Source organism: Choloepus didactylus, chromosome 9 (assembly GCF_015220235.1).
Source record: "Choloepus didactylus isolate mChoDid1 chromosome 9, mChoDid1.pri, whole genome shotgun sequence".
In the NCBI taxonomy this organism is placed as follows: domain Eukaryota; kingdom Metazoa; phylum Chordata; class Mammalia; order Pilosa; family Megalonychidae; genus Choloepus; species Choloepus didactylus.
The window spans coordinates 132,133,172-132,154,209 of record NC_051315.1 but is presented as its reverse complement, the minus strand read 5'-3'; the positions used below and the strand labels follow the sequence as shown (position 1 = coordinate 132,154,209).

At 57.3% G+C, this 21,038-nt stretch overlaps 1 protein-coding gene across 7 annotated transcripts in view; it reads left to right on the top strand.

Moving 5' to 3' along the window:
* HDAC4 (histone deacetylase 4) overlaps positions 1-21,038 on the top strand; it is a 367,147-nt gene that overhangs the window by 297,470 nt on the left and 48,639 nt on the right. For 4 of the 7 annotated variants that reach the window (XM_037849273.1, XM_037849274.1, XM_037849276.1 and 1 more), the window contains exons 12-15: positions 2,000-2,238; positions 11,008-11,262; positions 14,660-14,846; positions 20,452-20,585. In XM_037849273.1, coding sequence (XP_037705201.1) covers positions 2,000-2,238; positions 11,008-11,262; positions 14,660-14,846; positions 20,452-20,585 — 815 coding nt within the window. The remainder of the gene's footprint in view (positions 1-1,999; positions 2,239-11,007; positions 11,263-14,659; positions 14,847-20,451; positions 20,586-21,038) is intronic. The other 3 variants (XM_037849277.1, XM_037849278.1, XM_037849275.1) reach the window with 1 other exon arrangement.

Here is a 21,038-nt window from a genome sequence, read left to right as displayed (position 1 = left end):
GGAAGCAGAGCCAGTTGGGGTCGTGGGGTCTGGCCCATAGAGGTCTTCACATCGGGCCACTCAGCAGTTGGACAAGACCACCAAGGAGTCAGGGTCTGAAAATCCAGCCCCTTCATCCGTTCCCATGTTCCCACTGGGACATGTCATGTGTCCCCAGGAAGGTGTCCACTGCTAGCCCGAGGGTCCCGGGAGGTCAGTGTCCTGCTCGCTCACCTGCTTCTCCTGTGTCGAGGCCGGGAGCCAGACCTCTGTGAGATCAGCACATCCTCCTCCAGGCCCTGGAACCTGCTCTGGAGTACTGTGGTGGGGGGTGGGCCGGTGACCGCCTGCGTGGGGGTGTGCCCGTTCACCACCCTCATGCTCGTGTGCGCACCAGACAGAACCACGGGGACTCAGTTTACCTTCTCGTTTCCTGAGAGGAGGCCCCTTCAGGAACGAGGAGTCATGTAGTATCAACAGTTGATGAATTCTGAATGCCTTTTTTGGGATGATTACATTTCTCTCTTTCTTTTTCATTTTTTAATTGTTCTAGAAAACTCAAGGAAGGATGATTTTATCTTTTGAGTTTTTCACTTTAATGTGGTAGCCAAGCAGATAGGAAACTTATGGTAACTTCTCTTTCCAGAAACCTGTGAGGTTGAAAAAAACATAAACATGGGTTTGGGGCACTGTAGTTGATTAATATTTTGAAAGGTAGTCAGGGACAGTTTTTCTAGGGCTGAATACTTTTTTGCCCTGTGTGTGTGCTCTTCTTCTTGCATACCAAATCGTGTTTTTATTTTAGAAACTGCACCCACAAAGGACAAGAAACACAGAACTTGCAGCGGCTCGTGGGGGCAGCGGCTCCTGGGGGCTGACTGTTAGGACACGCACAGCTGCCCCAGGGCCCAGGCTTCAGAGCCCCTGGGGAGAGTGTGAGTCCCCACAGCCCTGCTCAGGTGCGAAGGGACGGGGCTGCCTCGCAGGTGCGGAGCTTCCTGGCTTCAAAGCCTCATGCTTCCTGGGGACCCCTGTCTCGGAACAGCTCCACAGGTGGAGTGTCCAGAGCCCCCTCTCAGGGTGCCGGGAGCCAGCTGCCTCAGCCCACTTGGCGTTTCTCCCAGGCCAGGCTGCTGCTCAGGATTCCTACCTTGGTTGCCAGGGGACACATCCTCATCTCACAGGAGAAAGGGTCTCCTTGGACCCCTTACCCCCAGAACCATTCAAAAATGGTAACCTACATAAACCAACTATTTAAGTGCAGATAGATGAAAAGCATAAAGAAGGAAAAATGTTTGACTTCTGAGGTTCACATGAAGTCCTTTGCATGAAGAGGTTTGAATTTTAAAACAAGATGCAAATGCCAGTTAAAACGAGATCATCTCCTATCAGTAAAGATCTTTAAATTTAGCCCAGGGGCCAGGAGGGCGTGGTGGAGCGGGCGCTCTCAGGCTGCCGGCAGGGCGGAAGCTGGCAAAACCGTCTCCAAGTGACAGCGTGACAGTAGAGCCAGGACTCGTGGAAGGGTCATTCCTTCTTGTGTATAAAATCAGTGCTTTGACAAGATCCTTAAGATGATCTGAACCCCAAGGACATTGATGTTTTTCCAAAACTTCACTTCTGCGGCAGTTAGGGATCCCCCGTTCTGGTGTTCTGCGGATACCCAGAAGCTCCTGGAGCCGTCACAGCTGTCCTCAGCGAGGGGCGTGTCCCAGCCGGCCCCGCCGTGCTGCTCGCTGCTGCGGCCCTCCTGGCAGGGGTGCACTTGCTCGTGGAAACCTCCCGGGAGACCCCATGTCTGCTGCCCGAGCTGGTGTTCAGTGGGCAGTTACCGCCAAGCCACAAGCCTCTAGGCCTCGCAGTGGCTTCAGCCTCGGTCAGCGGACGGGCGCTCAGGCCCTGGGGAGAAGGGGCTGGAGGCGGGTGCCCTGGCCACTCCACCAGGACTGAGCAGCCCTTCTCTCCTCCCTCTCTCTCCCGCTTCCCCTCTCTGCTGCTTTTTCCTCCTGACTACCTTCAGACTGGTATCTTTCAGGCCTGGGGGCACTGCCCCTCCACGCCCAGTCCCTGGTTGGTGCTGACCGTGTGGCCCCCTCCATCCACAAGCTGCGGCAGCACCGCCCGCTGGGGCGGACCCAGTCGGCACCCCTGCCCCAGAGCACCCAGGCGCTGCAGCACCTGGTGGTCCAGCAGCAGCACCAGCAGTTCCTGGAGAAGCACAAGCAGCAGTTTCAGCAGCAGCAGCTGCACCTCAACAAGGTGGGTGTGCAGGCGCAGCGTGTCGGTCCCCCGGCCTCCGCAGCACCCTCCTCGGCCTGGCCCTGCCTGACCTCGAGAGGGGCCAGGAGACAGCAGGAGGGCAGGCAGGCACCCCCACGCGAGCACACGTGGCGGGGGAGGCAGTGCTGCCCATGGGGTAGGGTCAGCCCCACGTCCCTGCCCAGGACGTCTGAGCCAGGGAGGGCACGGGCACGGACACACCGCGTCCGTGCCGGCCACATTCCGCCAGTGCCGCTTTTCCCGGGGGTTCCTAGGGGCTTGTATCGGGCTTGTCGTCTGTAAGGAAACCCAGAGCAGGAAACCCCCACTTCACGACAGCCAGAGCCCCACAGCCCATCTTCCGAGTCACTTGCAGCTCGCAGCGCTGGCCCGGGAGGGCTCCGTCAGCAGAGGTCCAGAGAGGCCGAGCACGAGCCAGATCGCAGCAGTTACGGATAAGTCTGTTTTCAGGAGGGGAATTGTAGGAAAGGCTACATGACAATGCTGGAAACTAAAATAAGAAAATGGTGACATTGAATAATTTTTTTTCAAGTGAAGGCATTTGAAATAAATCATCTAATTAAAAGAGAATGAGATGAGCCACTTTAGAAAACAGTCTGGCAGTTTCTCAAAAGGTTGAACCTAGAGTTACGTATGACCCGGCCATTCTACTCCAGGAGAAAGGCAGACAGCCACACAAAAACCCGTCTGAGAATGTTCATGCCAGAGTGGTTCACCATTGCCAAAGGGTGGAGACCACCCAGATGTTCGTCCGCAGCTGAAGGGGTAGACGGAACAAGGATTGAAGGGCTCACCTGTGCCGCAGCCTGGACGGGCCCGACCAGAGACTGAGAGACACGAGCGGACAGAGGCCACACATCTGTCCGTTCACATGAAATGTTCATGGAGAGAAAGCGAGGGGTGTGGGGTCGGGTGTGGGGAGCAGCGGCCGTGGCGCAGGCCTCCTTGGGAGGTGGTGAAGAAGTTCTGGAACTGGACGGCGTTGACACCGCAGAACTCTGCCTATGTTCCAGGAACTGCCAGGTTGTGCACTCTGAGAGGGCTGTTGTTACGGTACGGAAATTACATCTCAGTAGAGCTGTTGGAGCAGACGAGAGGATGAGACGGCAGCAGGCAACCTTTGAGGTGATTTTCTGAAGGTGACTTTTCATGAACTTTGGCATCTGTGGAGAAGGGTAAAATTGTTGCTTGGTTTTCTTTTGCGTGAAAACTCCCATTGTTGCTTTTCCTTACCTCAGGTGCCTGCCTTCAGCCCTGTGCTTGTCAGGCACCACGAGGATCTTTTGTATTTTTCTCTAAGGAAGGAAAGGAGGAAAGGAATAAGACAGAGATTTGCCTGGCATAACTGGGTGAGACGTGGAAGGATCGAGTGGTTAGAGAGACCCACATAAGCTTAGGACGGAAGTGAGGGGAAGGAAAGCCCCCCTCCGACTTCAGCCACCTTCTTGGAGGGGTCGAGGCGCTAGTCCCACCAGCCCTGTCCAGTGGCACTGTCGGCCCCGCTCTTGCCTGCCGCTGTGTGCTGCGCCTGCTTTCCTTCACTCGGGCCCTCCGGTCCCAGCCGAGAAGGGGGTCTGGGTAATGGCGGGGACCTAAGTGAAGTGCTCACCGCCCAGCGTGGGGCAGCCTCCCGCTCCCGTTCCCTGGCCTTGCCTCCTTCAGGGCTCTGATGAATGGCACCTGGCAGTGAGGCCCCCCCACTCCCTCCCCTGCCAGCAGCCAGCCCCCGCAGCTCCCCTTTGGTTTGGGGCTGACTCCCCTGCTGGAGTGTCAGCTCCACGATGCGTCTCGCAGTGTCCACCGAGTGATCCAGGATGCCTGGCATGGCGCCCGCTTTAGCAGGTGCTTGGGAAATTTTTGCTGAGGGCTGCGGATTGTTGAAATCCTGCGCCTCTTCCCAGAGCTGCTCCCCACGTGGCTTGGCACCTCACGGTGGTCAGAAGCTTTGATCTCGCAGCACACAGGCCCCCGGGGCCGACTGTAGAGCCTGACCCCTGAAACGTTGGCTGGTTTCGCCTGAATGCGCCCATCACGGGCTGGGAGACAGATGGCTGAGGAGGCAAGCTCCCTCGGCTCCCAGCCCAGCCTGCCCCTGAGTGGCAGCTGCCCCAGACCCCGGCCCAGTGTAGTTCAAGCCCAGGCCCCGCTGCTAGCCGCAGCCCTAGGAATTCAGCGCAGGGGCCCTGTCTCCGCCCCCAGGGCCCTGGAGCAGCTGCAAGAGGGGCGGGGCCACAGAGGGAACCCTGAAAGCCCCTCCCTGAAAGCCCCTCCCCGCATGGGCGAGAGGGCAGGACCTGCACACCCAACCCCCCCGTCACAGCTCAGCTTGTGGGTTTCGCCGTGTCACCATCTGAGCACTCGGGCGGGGGGTTTCGGGAAGGCGGGAGACTCCTGTTCACGTGTCGTGCGCTCTCGGAAAGGGTGGCCTGGAAGCCAGCAGCCTCACTGGGTTTCTCGTGTGACTGATGTGTGGTGGCAGAGGAGCCGACCGAGATGCTCACACGGTGCTCTCCCGAGACGCTGGGGGCACACGGAGCATACCCGTGACCACCTGGCACCGCTGCTTCTGATGGCGTCCCCTGTCTTCGAGATGGCGCTCCTGACAGCCTTCGCCACGCCCACTTCTGGGAGCTGGGGGTCCTGCCCTGCACCTGCTCTGGCCTGCACTGGGGGCTGCGGCCATTGCTTGTGTGGCCTGCTCATGGGTCCCTGGCCCCAGAGCACAGTTGGAGAGAGAGAACTGGGGTTCCCTGTGGGTGTGCTCCCAGCAGCCTTCCGTGGCTGCTCTGGTTCTCCTGAGGCCACAGCTGTTAGGGGGTGGGCTGTGCCCCCCAAGAGGCCATGCTCACCCCTCGGCCCTGGTACCTGTGAACATGTGCTTACTTGGAAATAGCGTCTTTGCCAATGGATTGAAATTAAGACAAGATCACGTGGAATTAGGGTGGGCCCTGACTCAGTGGGACCAGTTTCCTTGTAAGACGAGAAGAGACCAGCGCAGAGGAGCCCCTGTGGTGACGGGCATTGGCTGCACACGTGGCAGCAGGCCAAGGGGTGCCAGGGCCTCTGGGAGCCAGAGGAGGTGAGGAGAGAGCCCCCGAGGGGAGGCAGCTGTGCCCACACCTTGAACTTGGCCATCCAGCTCCAAAGCAATGGGGACTTAGCCACCCAGTTTGTGGCAGTTTGTTACAGCAGCTCCAGGAAACCATGATGACAGCCAGGAGAGCTGCTTTGTCTGGCTGGGAAACCCGTGGCTGGAGCCGGCCATCTTTGTGTCTGTCTGACCCACAACTGGAACGATAGCGGGGGCTCCCCTGGCGTGCGTCAGCTCGGCCTCATGGGCAGGGCCTTTCAGGCAGCGGTGTTTATTCACAGTTTGCTGGGTGAAGGAACTTTCTGGAGAGTCCATGCTGGGCACAGAGGAGTGGAGCCTTGGGCTGTGGCGGTGAAGCTGCTGCATCTGCGTCTGGTGTGACCTCAGGGGCCTGGCCTGCGTGTGGGGTGACGTGCGCCGAGGCAGAGCCCTTCTTTCAGCGAAGAGCAGAGCGCTGGTGCGGCCGCACGGCCTGCGCACAGAGGCTTTGTGGTTGAAGTGGAGCGACGTGGGACGTCAATCCCTGCAGGGTTTCTGAATGCCACACAATCATCCGAATCCCACAAAGCCCAAGTTTGGACTGCGTCCCTGCAAGTTGGATGTGTTTCCCTTTAACTCAACATTCTCAGTTTTGAATACGAAAACTCAGACTTGTTTATTTGGGTGGTCTAATTACGAGTCTGTCCAGTACATTTAAATACCAGGATGTTTACCAGTTTGCTTTTGGCCTGAGTGCAGGTCTGATTTTTTTTAAAGGTATTGTTCCGGATAGGGAGGTGTCTTTGTTCTTACTTAATTGATAAAATGGGGTCCTCGAATGTCCAAAAGGCCATTGGAAGACAAAGAGCTGATTTGTTTGTCAGAGCTGCTGCTGTTTGGCTGCCAGCATTTTCACTGCCCCAGCTCCCTGCGTGAGCACCCCCGCGTGAAGCCAGCTCTGCCGTGATGCCTCGGCCCACAGCCTCGCTGGTGAAAAGCAAAGATGAATTTCAAAAGGGAGAGACAGGGAGACAGAAAGAAAAAAAAGATGGGCCCCGTATTTGTGGCCAGCCCCAGGGAGGCCACTTGCACAAGCTGCCTGCGTCAGTGCTGAGCCGGCCGCCCGGCCAGGGCTGCAGCCTTGGGCATCTGCGTGGAGGGGGCCTGGCACTGCCGCCCCTGCTGCCATGGCGACGCCCGCACGGGGCCTGTCAGGAGGCCCTCGGAGCCGCTCTGCGCCTCGGGACAGCGGGCCCAGCCCCGAGGGGGCCTGAGTAGGCGGGTGGGGATGGGACCCCCAGGGGCCCTCTGCCAGCCCCAGAGTTTGCTTCACAGAAGTCCAGCCTGTCACAGCCTGTCTGGAGAGGACTTAGGGCCCTCGGCCCAAATCCCCCCATTTTCATCAGAAGCCAGTGCTGCTCTGGGTCCCCCCATGCTCCTTGACCACCCAGAGCTGCCCCCCCCAGCCCCCTCAGAGGGCAGCAGGCCCTGCCAGAACTGGGCTGTGGGAATGGGGGTCACGGCTTCAGGGGGCTTCCAAAGAGTGTGAGGTTAGAGGAAGGAGGCCGACTGGGGAGAGGGGAGCAGGGCGTGAGCCTGTGCTGGTGGCAGGAGGACCCACACCTGGAGAGGGCACCGTGGCAGTCACGAAGGGGAAGCCCGAGGCTCTGACACGTCCAGCATCACTCACAGAAAGGAGGAGGATGTCCCCACGGCCAAGGGCACGCGGCACCTCTCTGGAGGGGAAGTCCACAGGCGCCACCCTGCCCAGGAGCAGCTTCACCAGCACCCATACGGGGCAGTGCCTCGGCTCGCAGCTCCTGCCGGGCGCGTCTGGGATGGGCTCGGTGCGTCCTGCTAGCATCCCTGGCCCGAGCGCCAGGCGGAACCACCGATCAGGAGGCCAGGATCACTTCTGGTCACAAGGCGTGCTCGGACTCCTCAGTAAGCCCAGCCTCGCCACAGTGTTCTCGGTTAAAGGGGACTTGGAGACAGGTGGCAGGTAACGTCCTCTGTGGTCCTCAGACCCGAGCTGCATCTGGGAGAGGCCATGAAGGATGAAACTGGCACAGTGGGGAAACTTGGTTAGGGACAACACAGTAGGTTTGCTCATTAAATTCATCAAAGTTAGAGGTGCCAAGTGTGGTGCTTGCCTGAGTCAGTGTAGGAGAAAGTCCTTGTTAAGAGCCAGACGCTGCAGGCCAAGGGCGTTGGGTTGGGCGGCTCCTGCTGCCAAGAGGTTGGGAGAGACGTCTACAGCCAGGTCTGGTTCCCTGTCTCATCCACCCACCGGTCACCCATCCACCTGTCACTCGTCTCCGTCCATCCACCTGTCATCTGTCTCTGCAGTCTTCCATCTGTCCTTCCATCTGTCATCCACCTTTCTACCTGTATATAGCCAGGAGAGGACCATATGAGTATTTCTTGAAGTTTTCTTGACATTTTTCTATAGGCTTGAAATTTAAAAAAAAAAAAAGGGAAAAACCAGGGAAGGGAGATTGGCCGCTAAATACGCATCCCTCAGCTGCCCACCTTTTCTTTTTTTCTTTTTTTAGTTTTTTCCTCCTGTGGTAATATTCTCAGTTTTGTCATAACATGGTTTCCTCAGGTAGAGGCCATTCCACTGCTGCAGGGGCCCCGGCCCCTAGCTCCTCAGCCCTCACTCGGCTGGGTCCCCTGCCCCAGGCAGGGGCAGACATCCCATCCCCACGGGGCTGCTGTGCTCAGGCTCTCCCATCCACTTCCAGGCTGAGCCCTCTGGTTGTCTCCAGGACAGGTGGCCCTGCAGGGTGACCCAGGTGCCTGTGGCCCTCCTGCTGGCTGCCGGACACCTGCTCCCCAGCCCCGAGGGCCACCTGGACCTCAGGGGGGCTGGAGCACCTGCGTATGGGGCTTCTCCCCGTGTCTCGTGCAGAAAGGGCCCCTCGGTGCAGGGTGTGGCCTGAGTGTTTCCCAGGACCTGACTCCAGGGCCACCTCCCGCCTGCCCCACCAAGAGCTCTGTGGCCCCTCAACTCTGACCTCCGACCCTCTGCTGGCACGACACCACTCTCCTATTCGCCCTCTGCCCTCTTCTCAGTGCGTTTGTTTCTGGGACCTCTCTCCCTTTCAGCCCTTGAAAATGGGTATCTGTCAGGCTAGAGCCTCGCTCCTAATTTTTCTGGCTCTGTAACCTTTCATGGAGCATCCATGCTCATGGCTTCATCCTCACTTTTCACCTGACTCCCACCCTCCAATTTCCACTTCCACCTCCTGGCTGGACTTCCCTCCCGCCCCGGCCGGCGCTCAGACAGCACCTGTCCCTGAACCCCTCCCTCCTGCTCCTTTAGCAGCAGCCCTCCCAGGCCCGGTCATTCCCTGCTTCCAGCAGACCCCACCCGGCTGCAGCCTGTGAGGTGTGTCCCTGCAGGCCTGCCCCACCCTCGCTGCTGAGGCACAGAAGGCACAGGCACCTCCCGAGAAGCCTCAGCAGCTCGCACCCCCCCACTGGCTAGTGGGCAGAGCCATGGCACGGCAGGCCTCTGTGCACCTGTCCCTGCGTCCTGAGCCCGTGGCAGCTTTGTTCACACACTGACCTCCAGGCCCAGCCAAAGTCTCTGTCCCCTGAAGGCTAACGCCGCTTCCACGTCCGTCCTGGCTGCGGCTGTCCTGGCAACCCCTCACCTGCCCTGTGTCACGGGGCACCTTCTTCAGGTAGCTTGCCCCTACTTCATTCAACAGCCCTGTTCTTTGTTCTCCCAAGGCACTGGGTCCTCCGGGCCCCGCTCACTTGGTAAGCTCCCGTGAACTGCTCAACAGGCAGCCTCGGCGCCGGCCCTGCAGGGATGGCGGAGAGCAAGAGGCCCTCCGGCCTGCTCAGTGGGATGGTCCCCACAGCCAGGCTGGGGTGTCACACGCGAGGTCAGCCACTCTGCGAGGTCTGCCTGCTGCAGGGCCCCCAGCACCCACCTGCCCAGCTGTGCCCGACTCTGAGTGCGCTCTGTCCACCACGAGGCTCGAAAGGGCCCTGCCTGCTCTGGTGCTCAGAAGGAAAAGCAGGACTGACAAAAAATGATCACAAATCTCAAACCTGTTGGTAAAACAAATTTTTGAACCCCCTCCCCCCTCCTTTATTTGATAAACCTGTGTGAGAAATGCGCTGAAGCAACTGGGCAGGAGGTTGGCAGACGATTGGAAGGCGCGTCCGCAGCACCTCAGGCCACCCCCGGTTCGCGTGACTCGCCGTGCTGTGGCGCCTCGGCCTGCTCAGGTTCCAGGTGCTGGGTGGAAACTTCCAATGAAAATCAACTTTCTTAGGTTTAGAGATGAAGAATATACCCAATGGTGTTTGTGACTTGGCTTTTACAGTTAGACTTTACTTAAAATGTTGGTTTATAAACAAAGTTAAGGGATGATCATATAAAATAAACCCTGAGCACAGTCTAAAAGCTCTACTGTTTTCTTAGCAGGGAAGACAAGCACTCACGTGGTGGCCCGGCCTGCGCGGTGTGTGCCTGGTGCCCTCCATTTTCCTACCTCTCTGGGCCCATGTCTCTCGGCCAGGACCCAAGGGCAAATCTCATACCATCAGCTCATGGTAACGAGACAAATAGAACCAACGCAGATGCAACAGTGTCTCCTGCACCTTAGTTCTTAGTTCAGGCAGGAAGGGCTGTTCGTAGTGTGGGTGAGAAAGCAACTGGGACAGGACCTTGGAAGGCTCCCTGGAGGGCCTCCTGCGGAGCGGGTGAGGACATCCACCCTGGCAGCGTGTGGGTCGCTCACCGGGACAGCTGGGCTCGGGCACCTGTGCGTTTTCCTAGAGCCTTGCCAAGGGCATCTGCGCTGTCTCTTGATGGACCCATCACAAGCACAGGCAGACCCTTAGATTTAGGGGCTCCGGAGCGTTAGGGATGTTCTTTCCCATTTTGCAAACAAAGCAGTTCAGTCAGTCCCTTACTCCGAGAGAGCCCTCAGTGCATCCTTCCAGATTTGAACCTGGCCTTGCCTGAAAGGGAAGCAGTGAGGGACGTGTCCTCTCTGCCAGCTTCCTGCTCCTCCAGGCTCCCGCCCTCTTCTCTCCCCCTCTGTCTCAGCCCCAACTCTGTCCATCCTCGCAGCCATGTGCAGGAGGACCGTGGAAACGATCCTAGATGCTGCAGCCTGTCCCCAGGCTTGTCCCTTCTCCCACCCGACAGCCAGGGCCTGGGCTGGGCCCCTCATCTCGCCCCCTGGCTAGCCAGCCTTCTGCTGCAGAGGCTTCTGGAATGGCAGCCTGCTTGGCTTCTGCCCCAGGGCCTTGGGGTCCTGAGTTTAGAGTCTTCACAGGGTGAGCGAGGCCCTTCCCAGCCTACCCAACTGGTCTGCCCTGCAGCTCCCCAAAGTGCCCTGAAGTCCATCCCCCTCACCCCTTTTCATCTTGCCCCCGCTGCCTGGGAGGCTCTGTCCCATCAGCTCAGCCTCTTGGCAAATGTTTAACAGCTGATCACTGCCATGTGGATGCGTCAGAGTGGCCCCTAGCCTCACGGGGATTGCCCACTGTAAGGAGGACAGAGAAGTAAATGCTCACAGATGAGGTAAATTCTATGGTCGGGAGAGAGGGGGTGAGCCCCCCAGGCCTCAACCCCTCTGGGTTCCTGAAACCGGGGCTGCTGGCCAGCCCTCCCTGCCAACAGCGTGTCCCTCCCTCTGCCTTTGCAGATCATGCCCAAAGCGAGCGAGCCCGCCCGGCAGCCTGAGAGCCACCCCGAGGAGACGGAGGAGGAGCTCCGCGAGCACCAGGCCCTCCTGGAGGAGCCGTTCCTGGACCGGCTCTGCAGCCAGAAGGAGGCGCATGCATTGGGCGTGCAGGTCAAGCAGGAGCCTGTCGAGAGCGACGAGGAAGTAGCAGAGCCCCCACGGGAGGGAGAGCCAGGCCAGCGCCAGGCCACGGAGCAGGAGCTGCTCTTCAGACAGGTGCCCCTGCCTGGGCCACGCAACAGCAGAGCAGGGGTGGGGGGTGTCGGGCAGTGGCCGCCGTGAGCCCAGGGGCTCCTCCAACTTTGCAGACCCTCTGCCCGTCTTCCCTGGGAGGCGCAGGTGGTGGGGTGATGCCGTGGAGACAAAGGCACCTGTTCTCCAGTCAAGCTCAAGCCCCCAGTTCCCTGCGGGTGGTTTTCCTTCAGGTCTGTAGCCTGTAGGTTGACACAGAATACAAGTGTGTGGAGGATTCAGTGTAACCACTGAAGGTGGTGCGAGGGGCTTCATCTGTTACTTGATCTCAAAGGTGGGCAGGGGCTGACCTGACCCAGAGCCTCTCGGGGCCGAGGAGCCTCCAGGGACTTGAAGGGCCTCATCGGTCCAGATGCTGGGATCCAGGAACCCAGAGCTGGGCCGGCTTCGGGGCCCCGACACACAGCAACCAAACTCTAGAGAGACTGATCCATACATCCAGCTAGTAATTACTAATTTACAGTGAAACATAAACCCCCAAGTCAACAGAGATACACAGGACAGGACAGCTGGCCAGCGTGTAGGCAGCCCTGTCTTAGCAGCGGGAGAGCCGTCAGGAAGGCTCCTGGTTGCCTGAGGAGCAGGAAACGAGAGTTAGGGGAGCTGAGGGATGCCATTCGACCATATCCTCAGGCCGTGGCAGCTCTGTTCGGGGGTGCAGGGACCCCTGACCATCCTCTCCCCTCTCTCTGGACTTGCTCCTGGGCTTGGTGACAGTCCAGGCATGTGGCCTGAGTCGCACCTGCACGCCCAGCACCACTGCAGTGGGACAGGAGAGTGACTGGGAAATAGGCCAACATTTCCTTTCTGCTGAACTGAAATATGCTCCATTATAGTACCTTGACAGGCAGCCTTGCACCCTGTCCTCAGCCTCAGGAGACCCTGTGCCCGCGGCTGTGGCCTGCAGCATTCCCCTGGGGCTCTCCCTCGGGCTTCCACCCACACTGCAGGCCTCGGGCAAGACACCACAGGGGCTGGCGTGGGTGATGCTTTTTCAGTTTCTTTCCCAGGGCAGCTGGCCTTTCCGTTCAGGGTCACTTTAGAGCAACTTGGGCTCTGAAACCACTAGTTTATCAAGCCCTAAAAATCGAGAGGCTGTGACAACCAAAGAAAGCCATGGTCTTGTGCAGATGCCAAGTAGACGCCTGTCTGTTGCATGCCTTCCATGAGGCCCAGGCCAGGGTCATCACTCCTTGTCTGCACCATGCCTGGGCATGGAAGTGCCGGAAGGAAGCCAGCTCCTTATTACAACCAAACGCTGTGATGACGCGGTTAGGAGTTAGAAAGTATTTACAGAAATAATTTTTAGGACTCATGTCTTGTAGAAGACAAAACAATCAGCATTTACTTGGGAAATTAGCCTTGTATTCCAAGTATGAGACAATTATTCAAAACATTCATTTCCAGTATTCTTTTGAGAATAATAAACGGAATTCCCTGTGAGGGCACTTGGTGGTGCACTTAGCATTTCATGTAAGTAAACGGAAGATGCAGCAGCCACTTACTTTAAACTGCCTGTGTGGACCTCGAGGGTCACTGGTTAACTTCCAGGTGTGTGTCAAGCAGGGTGGGCAGCGTGGGAAGGAAGCTGACTGGCAAGGAGGGGGGCTTGGCAGAGGACCCCTGCCCACGTTGTGCCTCTTCCTGACAGAGGTGGCCACAGGCTCCTGGCGCAGCCCCCCACGAAGGAAACCGGGAGCCTGGGCGCGGTCACTTTTCTGCCTCCCCCGGGGCAGCTGGCCCCTGCTGCCTGGGAGACCCATGCACCCAGGGGCCCAGTGTGTCCCTGGCCTTCCCAAGGGCAGACTTTGTTCTTGAAAGCTGAGGCCCAACTCGAGGTGTGACTGGCAGGCAAGGGTGTCCCCCTACCCCCTCGCTGGGCCTGGGAAGTAGGAGGGGGGCCCTTGCTCCCCGGGCGCCCAAACCCGCCCCCAGCACCCGTCTGGGTCCGTCCCTTGGGAGGCTCCGTCCTCCTTCACCTGCTCAGTGACCCCACTCTCAGGCATCTCCCCTCCTCTCAGGCCCCAGGTCCTCTCTCCCCTTTGCCTCCCCAGAGTTCTGGAAGATACCAAACCTTGGCTCCTTTATGTCTTTCTCCCTTGGTTTAAAATCCAAAGGAGAGAAGAGATGCGATTAGTTAGCACCGTCACCATCAGCAGTAGATACGGAAGCCCTTCTCCACGGCTCTACGTCAGCACAGGCTGGGGGTTCCCGAGAGCGGGGAGCCTGCTGCTCGGACCCCAGGTTCCTAGCCTCGAAGCATTTCATGGTTGAGGTCTCTGTGGTTATTCTCCCGCGGAAGGCAGCTCTTCCCTTGGGAGCACAGATCCTGGTGAACAGTTTCTTTACTAAAACATTTATTTTGTTTAGTTCCCTTTTTACTCTGGTTATTTTGGTTAGAAAAATGGCTCAAGTGGGGTTATGGGGCTTGTCCCCCAGGGGTCCCACACCCCTCCCAGCCCACTCAGCACCCCACCTCGGGGCCCCCAAGTTTGGCCCCAGTCCCTGGCTCCTAAATGGGATGTTTCTTCCTTCTGGGCTGGTTCTTTTCTCCCGGCCTGGGAATAAGTGATGGTGAGAGCCCAGGAGGTGAGGAAAGTTAGCCCTTGGTTTCTGCCATCTCCCTTCTACCCATTTCCGGTAAAAATTACACCAACCCCCCAGGCCGGTGCAGCACCGACACATCATCTGTGCTTGCTCACTGTCTGTGTCTGCAGCACGGCCACAATGAGCCCTTCCTGCTCACGTCTGCCCTGGCCACCCAGTGCCCTCCAGGAAGGCCTGTGAGGCCCGTCTCCCACTTCCCCAGCATCCTCCTCCTGCCCCCAGCATCCCTTCCCCATCTCCCAGGCGTCCTGCCTCCCCACCTTCCGTCTCTCCGAGTTCCTGCCTCCGTGCTTGCCAGGCCTGTGCTCCTTTCCCTGGTTTCACTGTTCCTCTGGATTTCACCACCTCCTCTGAGAAGCCCTCTTGGATCAGGTCTTCCTGTTAAACTCTGACTTGGCACTTAGTACTATTGCCGTGCAGAAGTCCAGGTTTGTTTAGGATTTCTCAGTTTAAGGTCTGTTTTCCTGGTAACATGTAAAGACTGTGAAGCAGCGACCCTGTCCGCTTCATGCCTACTCTGAACCTCAGGGACAGGCCTTGGGGGGAGACTTTTCCATGTCACCGTGCCCCATGATGCGGTGGAACACGATGATGTGGAAGGATGGGCCGACAGGGCACCAGCAGCCTGGAATGCCCGTGGCCCTTGTGCCACCATGTGAGTGTAGGAGAGGCGAGATTCCCGAGAAGCGCACACACAGCTCTTACTTGAGGCGGGACATCCCCCTGAGGTGTCACTGGCCTGTCCCCCCTGCAGCAGGCCCTCCTCCTGGAGCAGCAGCGGATCCACCAGCTGAGGAACTACCAGGCGTCCATGGAAGCGGCCGGCATCCCTGTGTCGTTCGGCGGCCACCGGCCCCTGTCCCGGGCGCAGTCCTCCCCGGCGTCTGCCACCTTCCCCATGTCCGTGCAGGAGCCCCCCACGAAGCCGAGGTTCACCACAGGTAACACCCCTACTCTTCGCCGTGGCTGGGGGCTGGCTCATGTGCCTTGATTCTGGGCCCGGGGTAAGGTGTTGTGTGCAGGGAGGGCCACTTGGGCCTGTATGGCCCCGAGAGGAAGGGACAGCTGCGCCGCGGCTGGACAGGGGCTGCTCACAGCAGCTCGCCACCAGGGCTGGACTGGGCATGGTTCCCAGCCTTGCTGCCAGCGGGTGGCCTGGGCAGCACCTGGCCTGACCTGCACCTTGCTTTATCCGGGAGGGGCTAGGCCATGGATTCCTGGTCTCGGAGTCTGTCTTGGGGTCAAAAGCCCAGAGCACCAAGGTCTGCCACAAAGAGCAGTCCCCCCTCGTGTGCCAACATGGGCATTCGGGGATGCAGGGCCTGTCACAGGTGACGAGCTCACAGTTCTTCATTTACTCTCCTCGAACAGAGCCAAAGTCAAGGGCCTTGACCTTGAGGCCCAGGTTTAAGGTACCCTGTAAAACTGAAAGTCATGTGAGAACAAAACTGAGGGAGCCCCTCCCTCTCATGTCTGGATTTCTTCGTCCTCTGCTGTAAATGGTTGTGCTCTGTCAGTGCTGCCCCACGCTGTCCTGTCACCCTCCGCCTGGGCCGCGTGGGAGGCCGTGGCAGCAGCTCTGCCTCTGCGTAAAGGGCACCTCACCGGAGTCAGAAACAGGACCCATAGCAGGAGGGAAAGGCACCCACCCAGCCAAGGGACACGGCCGAGTCCTCACTGCCCAGCCACAGCCGACACCCCAACCTGGAAGGGGGGCTCGCTTCCTGGCGGGTTGGCCTCCGGGAACAAGCAGGGAAGCGAGGATGCCTCTTAACAATACTTTGACTTCAGGTTTCTTTTTAATGACGTTTCAAGAAAATGTGACCTGAACACAGAACAGTTCCATCCTTCTTCAGTGGTTCTCATAAAGCATCTTGTTGTTCTGCACGTTGAAAACATGGCTGTGTTCTTTTTAAGGTCTTAGAAGACACCATTCATATTCAGAGAAAAAGTTAAGTATTAGTCATCCAGAAATGAAGTTGTGGCTTTTCAGAAGGGAAACCAGGAAACTGCAAACAGTCACATATAAAATCAGCCAGTCGGCCCTTTCCAAAATGTACGTCCTTGGTCATTTATGGAAGTGACTTGGTTCTTAAAAGTATCGTGGAGACACTGGTCCCAGCTACCACAGTTGCTTCATGGAAATCCTGCCCACAGAGTGTGCCCCGAGGACGGTCAAAAGCCGTCTCACAGGGAGGGCGCCCCAGTGTCAGCCTGAGGTCCCTGGACGGGCCCCTGGCAGCCCACATTTCACTGGTGACTTTCTTAGTTTGTCTCTACTTTACTTTTTTTTTAATTTATAAAACAGTGCATGCTTACTAAAAACAAAGCAAAACAAGCAAAAAGATGGAAACACTTAGAAAGTAAAAGCTTCTGCAGCCGCACTCCTCACTGGTAGCAGTTGTCAGCAGTTTGGTGTAAATCTGCTAGCTGTCTTTCCACACAGAAAGACACAGACATTTATTTTACAAAAATGAGGCTATCATGCTCAAACATGTTATTCTCTTATTATTTTACCCTCAGTCTTGGGTATTGCTTTAGTTTCCTTGGCTGTTTAAGCAAATACCATGAAATGGGTTGGCTTAAACAATAGGAATTTATTCGCTCACAATTCTGAGGCTAGGAAAATGTCCAAATCAAGGCATCATCGAGGCGATGTTTCTTCCCAAAGACCGGCTGCCGGCGATCCTGGGCTCCTCTGCCACAGGCCAAGGCACATGGCAGTGTCTGCTGGGCTCTCTCTTCTCTTTCAGGTTTCGTTGATTTCAGCTTCTTGCTTCCTGACTTTCTCTCTTTCTTGGTCTGGATTTCATTCTCTTATTTTAAAACTCCAGTAAGAAGATTAAGACCCATTCGGAGTGAGCTGGGCCACACCTTAACTGAGGTGGCTTCATCAAAAGGTCCTACTTACAGTGGGTCCACACCCAGAGGCATGGGTTAGATCCAAGAGCATGTTTTTCTGGGGTACTTATAGCTTCAAACTACAATCCACCCTCTGGACCCCTTAAAGACGTGTTCTTTCTACATGTAAAATACATTCATTTCATCATTTCAGAAACAGTGCTGAGTACCAAGTCTCATCACATTCAGTTACGGGTCTGACCTGGGACACAGTTCCTCCATCTGTGGACTGTGAAACCTAGAGAACAAGTATCTGCTTCCAACATACAAAGGAGGGACAGGCATAGGATAAACACTCCCATTCCCAGAGAGAGAAACTGGAAGGAAAACAGAGGTCACCGGTGCCAAACAATTCCAAAACCCTACAGGGCAGACCCCATCAGATTTCAAGGTCTGAGAGTCACCCGGGGAGTGAAGTTTTGTCCTCGGGGCCTGGTGGAGCGGCAGCCTCACCCCTTCCAAGTGCTGCTGCAGCAGCCTCGCTCTCCCCGAGCACTGGGGTGAAGGCTCCACCCGCCCTGGCATCGGGATGGCGGCCAGGCTCTCCGCAGTCCCCAGGGCTCGGGCTCCAGCCTCCGAGAACCCGGGGCAGCAGCCCTCTCCCTGAACAGTGGGGAGGAAGACCTGCCCTCTCCAAGCGCACGTGTCGGGGGGTCCACTCTCCCGGCCCAGGAAGATGCTTCAGTCCAGACCTCAGCTTCCACGGTTCTGCCTTTGAAGTGATTTTTCCTTCAGTCTGTCCTTTTTCTGTCTCTTTTGTCCAGGTTGGCAGTGGTTCTGTTCATACAGATCTCTCAAAGGATATGTTGGTTTGGCATGCAGCACGCAGGGGTCCCTTCCCACAGATCCTTCCCGGATAACTGCATATCCAATCCCGGCTTGCACCGAAACGGCCGACTGGTTCCATGTTCAGTTAAACCCTCACGCGGGGCTCTATTCTCTGGAGACTCTCTTTCCAGAAACTCAGAATTTTCTAAACCATCAATTTCAGGTTTCTTTTTACCCAGGAGTTCAGTTCTCGGTTTATCCCTTTCCTCTTGTTTTTACTATAAGCTACAAGGAGAAGCCAGACTGCACTTCCCACATTTAGTTTGGAAATCTCAGCTAGATGTCCGAGTTTGTCACTTTCAAATTCTGCCTTCCGTCCAACATCAGGACTCAATTTCACCAAGTTCTCTGCCACTTTAAAACAAGGGTCAGCTTTCCTCCAGTTCACAATAGGACATTCATCATTCCCATACAAAGCCTCATCGGAAGTACCTTTAGCGTCCGTATTTCCACTAACAGGCTCTTCAAAGCCATCTAGGCCTTTTCTGTCAAGCTCCTCGGTTCTTCCACCTTTACTGATTACCCAATTCCAAAGCTGTTTCCACGTTTTTTGATATTTGCAGTGGCTGTACCCTACTCTCCTGGTGCCAAAATCTGTTCTAGTTTTTCCTAGATTGCTTAAGCAAATGAAATGGTTTGCTTTAAACAATAGGAATTTATTCACTCAGTTTTGAGGCCAGGAAAATATCCAAACTGAGGCATCATCAAACTAACATTTTATTCCCAAAGACCAGCTGCCGGCGATCCTTGGCTCCTCTGCCACGTGGCCAGGCACATGGCGGCGTCTGCTGGTCTCCCCATTCTCTTCCAGGTTTCGTCGTTTTCAGCTTGTTGCTTCCTTGGCTTTCTCTCTGTATGTCTGAATTCCATTCTCTAATAAAGGACTCCAGTAATGCAATTAAGACCATCCTGTCCAGACTGGGCTGTGCCTTATTAACAGTGGGTTCACACCATAGGAAAGGATTAGATTAAAGAACAGGTTTTTCTGGGGTGCAAACAGCTTCACACCACCTCGGGTGTCTTCCCATATCTGTATCCCAAGATGTAGCTTGTGTTTTAGTTTTTAGTGGCACGGTGTCCTGGCTGATTCAGCCATGTGTCAGCCATGCAGATTGCTGTGACTTCATGTAGCAGTCTCTGTCTGGAATGGGCAGCTGTGGGGGCGTCCTCCCCTTAGGTCCCGGCCAGATGTTTAGTCACTGTCGGCAAACACGATTGTCTCCTGTTGGTTTTGTTGTATGTCAGGCCGTTGCTTATTTACCGAAGGGCAGTTGGGTTGTCTATGCATATGTACATATATATATATTTATATAAACGGTTTTTACAATATTTATTTTGCTGTTTAAACTCAAACGCACGCTCTTCTCCACACAACTTGGTGCGCTGGTTGTGCACTTCCTCTAAACTTGCCCCTAATCTGTCCATTGGTTTGTTTTTCACTTTCAGGCCCCATACCCCAGAATGCAATTTTGCTAGTGCCCCAGGATTCTAAAGGTGCAAGGGACTGAGTCCTGTTAACCCGACTCACAAGAGACTGAGCAGGGGAGTTGTTGTGGTTTCCTTGTTGCTAAAGCTGATACCAGTCATGGGTCAGCTTAGACAGTCACAATCAGTGGGCTCATGGTTTTGACTCAGAAGCCCACACTCTTTGTACAGTGTGCCCACCTGTTTGACCTGAATGAGCACCTGGCAGCAACCTGCCTGCCGGGGCTATCTGCCGCCCTGGAAGGCTGGGCTGGTGGGGACAGCAGTGTACCCCTCCCTGCAGGCATCACCCAGGGGTGGAGACCCACCGAGCCTGTCCCTTCACAGGAGAGTCCTGGCGGGCAGAGGGTCCAGGGTGCAGGACCCTGGAGGGAGGTGTCCCAGAGCCCCCTTGCTCCCCCTTTGTCAGGCCTCGCCCCCAGACAGACCCCTTCTGGACCTGGGACAATGACACCAGCCACTTGGCTCGGTCAGGGTGTCCCGCCCACCTCCCCGCAGAGGGGCCTCTGGCTGCCCGGGCTCCTCACAGAGGGTTCCAGCCCCTGGCGGCTCTGAGCTGGGTGCCCTCAGGCCTTGCCCCGTTCAGCTCAGCATGGAGAGTGCACGCAGTCATTAGTGGTCAGCCTGAGGTTTGGGGCCCTCTTTGCACGTTCCTGGTCAGGAGGCCTGTGTTTGTGGGTGCCTCTGTGCTTGGGCTCCTGCCCAGCCCCCAGAGTTTCTGAAGGGAAGGAGCCCCCCAGCACCTGGGGGAGCCCCTGCCCCGGGCCGCAGGACCATGCCCAAGGAGCCCCAGACGTTTGCAGGCCCCAGATCCCTACCTTCTCACGTCAGCGCCAGTGTGCACGGGGCCTGCCTCTCCCGACTCCTGCTCCCGTGGTGCCCGGCGCTCTTGTGGCTCTCACTGGCATGCGAGGCTGGGGCCCAGCGGGTGGTCAGCCAGGCCCGTCAGCCTCCCAGCTGCTTCCCTCTGCAGTCTGTCCCCGGCCACCCAGGGCCGTTGGCGAACTTGTACTTTAAAGGCATCTGCAGTTGAAGAAACAGTGATGTTGGCTTCCATGGCCAAGGAAGTGGCCATTCTGCCGCCCACTCAGGACAGCTTCTGAGCCGGCAGCTATGCCTGGGCTTGTGGCTTCTATAGGGGGTGGGCCAGGGGATAGGCCTGGGTGAGTCCTGGGGTGAAGTGGGAGTGGGCTTGGGGGAGAGATGGGAGGCCTTGGAGAAGGAGGGAGGGGCTGGGAGAGGGCGTGGGGTGGGGGCGAGGCCTGGGTGGGGCCTGGGGCCCAGGGCCAGGGCTACCGCCCGCTCACCGCAGGCCTCTGCGCCCTCCTGCAGGCCTGGTGTACGACACGCTGATGCTGAAGCACCAGTGCGCCTGCGGGAGCACCAACAGCCACCCCGAGCACGCCGGGAGGATCCAGAGCATCTGGTCCCGCCTGCAGGAGACTGGCCTCCGCAGCAAGTGCGAGGTAACGCTGCGCCCTGGGCCCTTGCGGAGAGTGGTCCGTGTGCCACACAGGCGCCTGCCCTCCGGCAGCCGGTGTTTCAGCCCGGGCTGCGCACCCTCGGCCTCCCGGCTGGGCGTTCCAGCTGGACACTCTCGCTGTCTGGTTTCCTTCCAGCCCTTTCCCATGGGGAAATGATCCCCCAGCCTGGCGTCCTCGGAGCCCCACCGCAAGGGCTGGGTCTGGAGGTCCACAGGGGTCGACATCTCAAGTCTCTTCTGGTGGCTTTTCGTAGAATATTCCCCTACTTTAGTAATTCAGAGTCTCAGAGGCTGTGGGAGAGGCCCCCAGCCTGTGCGTTCTTCCTCAGAGCTACAGCGCCTGGGAGGCGGTGAATACGTGGGGGCTAAAGCCTGGCTGGGGTCTGAGTGTGGGTCAAAGTTGGTGATCAAACCGAGAGCCCTCTGCCCTGCCTCA